Genomic DNA, 7,998 nt, shown 5'->3' with positions numbered 1-7,998 from the left:
TGATACACGATTTCCATCGCACAAAACCATGCTGACTATCTCTAATCAGCCATTGCCTCTCCAAATGCATGTAAATCCTATCTTTCAGAATCACCTCCAACAACATAACCATCACCAATGTTGAGCTCACAGTCTATAGTTCCCAGGCTTCTCCTTCCCGATTTGTATTAAATAAAGGCAGAATATAGCCAACTTGCACATCTCCAACACCTCACCAGTGGTTATCGATGGTAGATTTTTTTCTGCTATGGGCCTCACAATTTCTTCCCTAACTTCCCCAACACGTTCTGGGATATACTTGATCAGGTCCCGGAGATTTATCCACCTTTATGTTTTCTAAGACATCTAGCACTTTGTCCTCTATAATGTGAACTGTTTTCAAAACATCAATATTTATTTCCCCGAGCTCTCTAGCCTCCATTTCTTTTCCCACAGTAAAAACTGATGCTAAATATTCATTTAGTATCCCTCCCGTCACCTGCGGTTCAACACATAGGCAACGTTGTTGATCTTTAATGGGCTGTACTCGCTCTCCAGTTGCTCTTTTGCTCTTAATGTACATGTAGAATATCTTTGGATTAATCTTATCCATCAAGGCTATTTCATATCCCCTCTTTGCCTTCCTGACTTCCCTTTCAAGAATGTCTCTACAGTCTTGATAGTCTCCAAGAGATTCATTTGATCCAGTTGTCTATATCTATTATATGATTCTTTCTTATTCTTGGCTAGAACCTCAACATCTTTCTTGTCTATTAATATCAGCCTTACCTTTCACTCTAACAGGAACATAATACTTCTGAACTCTTGTTATCAAACTTTTGAAAGCCTCCCACTTGTCAGTTGTCCCCTTTACCTGTGAACAATCTACTCCAATTGACTTTTGTAAGTTCTTGTCTCATACCATTAATATTTGCCTTACACCAATTAAGAACTTTAATTTTTATGGAAGGTTTATGCTTTTAAAACTAATTGAACCTTGATCACTTGTCCAGCTGGGCCTATATTCTCCAGAGTTTAGAATGTGAAGTGATCTCTTTGAAATATATAACATTCTGCAAAGTGTAGATGCTACAAAGTTGATTCCACTATCTGGAGAATCTCAAACATGGACACACAGTCTCAGGATAAGGGGTTGATCATTTTGGACTGAGATGTGGAGAAAATTCTTCTCTCAATGAGTTGTGAATCTTTGGAATTCTCTACCCCAGAGCATTGTGGGTACTTCATAATTGAATACACTTAATATTAAGATTTGTTGTCTCCCAGAGAAATAAGGGATCCAGGGAGCAGGTGATAAAATGGAGTTATAGCCCATGGTCATGTTGAGTGGCAGAGCAGCTCATCAGGCTAACTGGCCTACTCTTACTCCTATTTCTTATGTTCTTATAACGGAACGTCATAGGTCACCATGTTTGAGCTTGTTAAAGGGCCAGTTGAGACAATTTTATTCTAAAATGCCCCTCACTTCAGGTTCAGCATATAAAGGCAATGTCTAATCAGACTTATGAAATACGTAGAAGGGGAATTGAAATGAACAAAATTAATGTACGAAGCTTAGACAAGTGTATCAGATGTTGCAGAGACTGGAATCAATTTTGGGATGTTCCTTTTATTTAATCTGTTGCATAGTTATTGGGGAGGATCTTTTGTCCCTACCTCACAGTCTTCGTGTCAGGATAAAGATGGGGGTCAGCTACTTGGAAATGCCAGTAACACAACCCCTAGGGTGATCCTGAAAGAGGCAGACAATTAAGAAACTGTCTCCATCAGCACCATCTAATTACGAAGGACAGGTTAGGGTTAGAGTTCTCTAGAGCTGGGCAACCAATCAGCATGCCTGAGGCTTTGGGTACCAGGAGAGGTAGGAGGCCTGAAAAACGAGAGGGTATCTTAAGATGGAAGTGTCTTCTGAAGACCTTAGAAAGTTTAACAGTCCACAGTTGCCAGGTTATCATTGTGAAAAGACCCACCAGATGGCCTGTAGCTCCTGAGATTATTCTCTGGCAATCATGGCTGCAGGGATGGGGGAATATTTAATGAGCTAGTCACCTAGTACGATTCAGCACACACACTCCCCCCACTCCGGTCCTGCAACTACCTTGTAGCAGGCTCTATGAAAGGTAAACTAAAACATAGTTGTCCGTAATTACCCTTGAGAAGGTGGTGATAAGCTACTTCAACCATAGTTGAACCATTATAGGAGCACTATGGGCTAAATTGCCTTTAGTGTTCAGGGATGTTCAGGCTAGGTGGATTGGCCATGGGAAATGCAGGGTTACAGGGATGGGATAGGAGGGTGGATCTGAGTGTGATGTTCTTTGGGAGGGGGTGTGTGTGTGGATTCAATGGGCCAAATGGTCGGCTCTCACATGGTAGGGATTCTATAATTTTAACGACTGCAGCTCTCACTTAGATTTTAACAGCCAGGTGGGGTGTCAGTTAAGCATATTAAATCAGGTAAGTCTCTCTGTTGCCAGCCAGAAGGGTATCCTGTTTTTTTTGCTGCGTTCCCACACAAGAGTTAAAATTGAGTCTTATCAATTCTTGAAGTCAGTAATCCTTCCCCACCTGGTAGTTGCACATCTGGGGCACTGTCCTGATCCTGTCTGGTCCTCCACATGCTATGGTATTCTTGTCTTGCCTATCCCTTCTCTGCCAAGCATACAAACATAGAAATCATTGGCACTTTATGACACAGAGAAGGCCATTTGGCTCATTATATCAGTGCCAGCCTAACCCCACTTTCTTATGTATTCTTGCAGTGCATAGCATTTCAGATAGACTCCCATGCATGTTTTAAGCACAGTGGGCGATTCTGCCTCTATTGCCTTTTCAGGCAGTTAGTTCCAGATCTCTACCACATCTGGTGAAATAAAGTTTCTTCAACTCCCTGTAATTAACAACCCTCTATCTTGACTTCTCATAATTTTATGCACCTTAATTAAATCACCAGCCTGCTTCCTCTTTGGCAAGGAAATTGATCTGTCTTTCCAATATTTCCTCAAGGCTAAAATTCTCTATTCCTGAAAATATTTTTGTAAATCTCCTCTGCAGCATCTCCAGCACAAATGTACATCACTTGACCAGAACTGTTCACAATGCCCAAGTTGCTGCTAAATAGTTATAGAAACATGATACAGCACAGAAGGCAGTCATTTGCTCTATCTCATCGATGCTGATCCAAAGACTCCTAGATTCCCTTTCTATTCCATCTTCCTGTGCACGGCCCATAGCCCTGCAGCTTATAGAACCTAAGGTACTTTCTTGAAAGAGGTAAGACTCTCCGACTCCACCAGCAACTCAGGCAGTGAATTCCAGACACCCACCACCCCATGTGTTTAAAAAAAAATGTTTTAACTCACATCCCCTCGAATCCTTCTGCCGCTTAGTTTTGGGTATAGTTCAAGCATACAAGCATAACCTCTGTGCTTATAGTCTGTGCACCAACTAATGAAGGGAAGAATGTCATATACCAGCGCACTCAAACAGTTTCTTGATATGGCCCCATTTTAATGCCTTAGATTTGGTATGAGCCCAGAGTGAAATTTTGGTAGTATGATGTCTGTAGAGTGGAAATGAGTTAAGTTGAAAGGGGAGATGTGATTTCATTTCTGTTGGGGGTGGAGGGGGGCACGATCCTTCACTTTCTGTAGTGGTGGACCATGACATTTTACTTTTAGACAGGGCAGAGCAAGAGGGTAAATGTGTGGAGTCACTGGAGTTGACTGTCAGAGGACCTGGTGAAAATACAGGCTTTTACACATGTATTGTGTAATGCCACATCTTTTCATGGAGTGTTTTCGCAACAGCCTCAGAAAGTAGGCAATAAGCCACACCATCAACAGACAAAAACACCGTATTTAAAGGGGCCTTGCAACTTACAGAAATCAGTCCAAACTCCAAGGTAGTCATTGCTGCTCTGGATCTCCTGACCTCAAGATCTCATCTCAGAACCTCTCTGAGGACTGCAAACAAACTTTTAGAATGCCCCACCAGGAATGTTTCTCATCAATTTATCAATCCAATCCCTTTATGGTTCTGTAGGCATGAGGTCTCTCTGTTCCTGCACACTACTTAGAATGTCCTATTTATTGTGTATTCCCTGGTCTTGTTATACTCTCAAAATGCTTTCTCCAGATTAATTCTATTTTGCACTTTTCTGTCCAACTAACCGGACCACCTAATTTGTAGTCCAGTGCTTTCGTCATCACTGTCAACCATACAGCCTGGCTTTATATCACCTTAAAACCTTTGTGTCCTATCCTCCACATTTTCAATGTATTTATTATCTAAACTATAAAAAGCAAGCCACTAAGTACTGAGTGCTAAGCAAGGCCACTGTTTACAGCTATTCAGTTGCACAGTATCTACCAATGAATACCCCTTTCTTCATATCATTAAGTTAATTATGGATCAAATTTGCCACTTTCCGTTCTATCCCAAAGGCTTTTACTTTTCTGTCCAGTTTAGGTAAACTGAATTCATTGCAGTGTCTTCTTCACATCTGATTACTTCCTTTACAAAAACTTCAACTATTAGTCAGATATGATTCCCCTTAAAAATTCTAGGCTGACTTTCCTTAATTAATCTTTACTTTTCTAAATGAATGCTTATACTATCTCCCAAATTCAGTCTGAGAGAATAAAATTGATTTATTGTGATTCTGCAAATGGGCAACATTTGTTAGGTAATCCCAACTGTGCTAAGAATTAAATTGACAACCAATTTAAGATTGTCAGTAGTGTTCAGCATGTGGCAGACTTGCATGTACTGAAGTTGCATACGTTTACACATGGTCATTTTTTTTTGCCGACAGAAAAGACATGTCGGCACACTGCACCTGTTTCAAAGCTTGGCAGCTGACTGTCAGTCATCATCTAACTGGCACATTCTCTTTGGCAATGCCTCTACCAATCACAGTCCACTTGCAAAAAAAAATCAGTGCTCTATTCTTGTACTGTTTAAAATTGTTGCTCCCTTTTACATTGATATACTTGCAAATTACTTGATAGGTTCAAAGCTTTAACCTGTTGTCTTTTTAATCTGCAAAATTTCATAAATTGACTCCAACAATTTACCCACAACTGAAATTATGTTAATTGACCAAGTCACCATCATGAACACTCCCAAGCACTTGAGACTTTCTGCTCACCACCTTTTTCCTTCCTGACTGTTGTTCAGGGTTCATCAGTGTCAGTGCAGTTTGGATCTCTCCACAGACTCATGATTTCAAAATTGTGGCCTGTACCCTTGGCTGTATTTCTCCCATTGTACATGTTCTGCAAACCGTCATTATAACCTGCTGCATTGTACATAATTCGGTATGATACAAGGGGAAGGAGAAAAAGACAGGAAAGAATAGCAGAAACGGAAAGAGAGGGAGAGAGAGAGGAAAAAAAATACAATCAGAATGAGAAGGAAAGAAGGAGATAACACAAGAGACAAATGTGAGAATAACAAGGTGTAGAGCTGGAAGAACACAGCAGGCCAAGCAGCATCAGAGGAGCAGGAAAACTGATGTTTCTGGTCTGGACCCTTCTTCAGAAACTGTGGGAGTGGGTTTATCATTGAAAGTGCGACAGATGATCCACCAGTTAATGTTTTTTAAAGAAGCTACTGAACAGAAATTCTCACCACAGTTTGCAGTAAGTCTTGGTTTTATTTCTTACAGCGAAGAATTTTAAATTCAACATTCACTAGGTCAAATTTGAGTTTACGTTTACGTAATTCCTCAGCCAGAAATTGAATTGTAAAAAAAGTCCAAAGTATTCAGCCTGTGATGGAAGCCAAAGTCCTGTGAGCTTGATGGTAAATATTTAGTTAAATTAGGGTACAATAAAACAAGATTGAAATTAATGACTGGTCAATCTGTTACCCTGGTATATTAAGAAAAACAAAATGAAGGCAATGTATTGAGATTCATACTGTAGCTGTAACTAACTGACATGTTTTATGCACTAGGTTCTCATTTGGCTGATGTACTAATAATGAGGAAGGTGGCAAGAGGTGGAAATAGAAATTAAATTTGAAAATAATTTGTTATGTGGTTGGGTATTGATCAACAGAGATTCTTAAAGACTCCTTCATCTCCTGTAACTTATCTGTAACCTTGCCTATTGGTTATGGGCCAATTGCAGCATTTACAACCTTTATGAAACACCAGTCCTTTGGCACATTCCCTCCAGAAGACCTGGTGCCCAGCACAGATATAGAATTTCGAAACATTGTTTTCATCAGGGTAGAAACCATCACGCTTGTTGAAACACCATGTTGGGTCTTGATATGTCTGAAGTCGAGGCCATGTACAACACTTGCATTTTTGATCAAAGACCTGGTTTCCAGCACAGCGTTCATGCACAGCTATCTTAGCACAACGGTAGAATTTGGATACATCTGTTGGGTCAGGGTAAATACCAATTTCTTTGTTGGCACACCATCCCTGATCAATATCCGTAGCTACTCTATGACTGTTGTCTGTGTTTGATTTTCCGCAGCCTGGAATAGAAAAACATGATAACACTCAGATTTACTAAAAACAATGGAATTTGAATTTGAATGATGTATTGTCACTTGCATTTTACAGCGAATAATACAGTAAAATACAGTGAAAAACTTCAACTGTCACCACAACCCGGCATCATTTTGAATAGTTTAAGAATAAAAAGAGTAAAAAGATAAAATGGTTTCCATTAAATAAGAATTATATTTCTGTGGCTGTGAGATGGATCGCTGCAGCTCGGCATCAGACAAAAGGGAGAAGGTTGAACTCTTAATTAGTTGATTTCTCCACTTGTGCTCTTGAACATTTGCAGAATGTATTTCTTTCATGGATTCTGCTTTGTAAAATTTTACAAGAACCTGCAACTGTTACCAGTGGTTGAAGTAAAACTTTAAGAGGCTCCAGTTTGGGGTTTTGGAAATACAGCCCATTAATTCTACTGATAGCTGTTAATGATTATCATTATAATCACTATCCTATATTTAGAGAGAAAATAAAAAGAAGTTAAAAACTGATGGATGCAGTGGTTTACATTGTCTGTTTCACAGAACCATTGAACTTATAATCAGTTGGAAGTTTTATTTGCTAAAGCTAGGCAAACACCTTGAAATTAGATCATGTCCAAATCTGAAATATATTTGCAGTAATATTAATGCAACAAGAAATATTGTAGTAAATTACAGTCCAGCACATTTTGATAACATATTTAAATTTAGCACACAATAATATCCCACAAATTGCAGTGAGATTAACAGCCAATTAATATGGTGCAAAAAGTAAAATAATTTATTTTTTATCATAACAAACCTGCCTGAGATACCCCGGATAACAGAAAAAGTTGAATTATTATGATCAAGAGCACGTATGTTGTTTTAAAACAGCAATCTGATGAACCTGAAAAATAAAGTTGCCTGCCCAAGCCGGCCTTACTAATCGTGACATGTATCTAGAAGTGCTGGAAGTGAGGAAACTCAACTACTTACCTCAACTGTGTTGCTCAAGCATTGCTATTTGAAATGTAAATATGCTAACTGGACAGTGTTGCGATTGTGACAGGAGGAATGTATTGATAATTAAGGCCCACTTTTTTTTCCTCCTTTATTCATTCCTGGGAAATGGCTAGGCAGCATTTATTGGCCACCCTAATTGCCCAGATGGCAGTTCAGAGTCAACCACATTGCTGTGGATCTGGAGTCATTTGTAGGCCAGACCAGGTAAGGATGGCAAAAGGGCAGCAGTAAACCAGATAGGTTCTTCCAACAATCGACAATGGATTCGTGGTCATCATTGGATTCTTAATTCCAGAGATTTTATTGGATTCAAATTCCACCATCTGTCATGGTGGGATTTGAACCCAGGTCCCCAGAACGTAATCTGGATCTCTGGATTAACAGTCCAGGTGATAATACCACTAGGCCGTTACCTCCTCTACTCTGAGAAAACAAGGTGTAGAGCTGGATGAACACAGCAGGCCAAGCAGCATCAGAGGAGCAGGAAAG

At 39.7% G+C, this 7,998-nt stretch overlaps 1 protein-coding gene across 1 annotated transcript in view; it reads right to left on the bottom strand.

Moving 5' to 3' along the window:
- Positions 1–6,339: 6,339 nt before the first annotated feature.
- LOC125486083 (acidic mammalian chitinase-like) overlaps positions 6,340–7,998 on the bottom strand; it is a 46,692-nt gene continuing 45,033 nt past the window's right edge. Inside the window, exon 11 of the mRNA XM_048612165.1 lies at positions 6,340–6,495. Coding sequence (XP_048468122.1) covers positions 6,457–6,495 — 39 coding nt within the window. The 3' untranslated portion in view covers positions 6,340–6,456. The remainder of the gene's footprint in view (positions 6,496–7,998) is intronic.

The sequence above is a fragment of the Rhincodon typus genome, chromosome 25 (assembly GCF_021869965.1).
Source record: "Rhincodon typus isolate 14 chromosome 25, sRhiTyp1.1, whole genome shotgun sequence".
Lineage (NCBI taxonomy): Eukaryota > Metazoa > Chordata > Chondrichthyes > Orectolobiformes > Rhincodontidae > Rhincodon > Rhincodon typus.
This window is presented reverse-complemented; position numbering and strand designations above follow the sequence as displayed.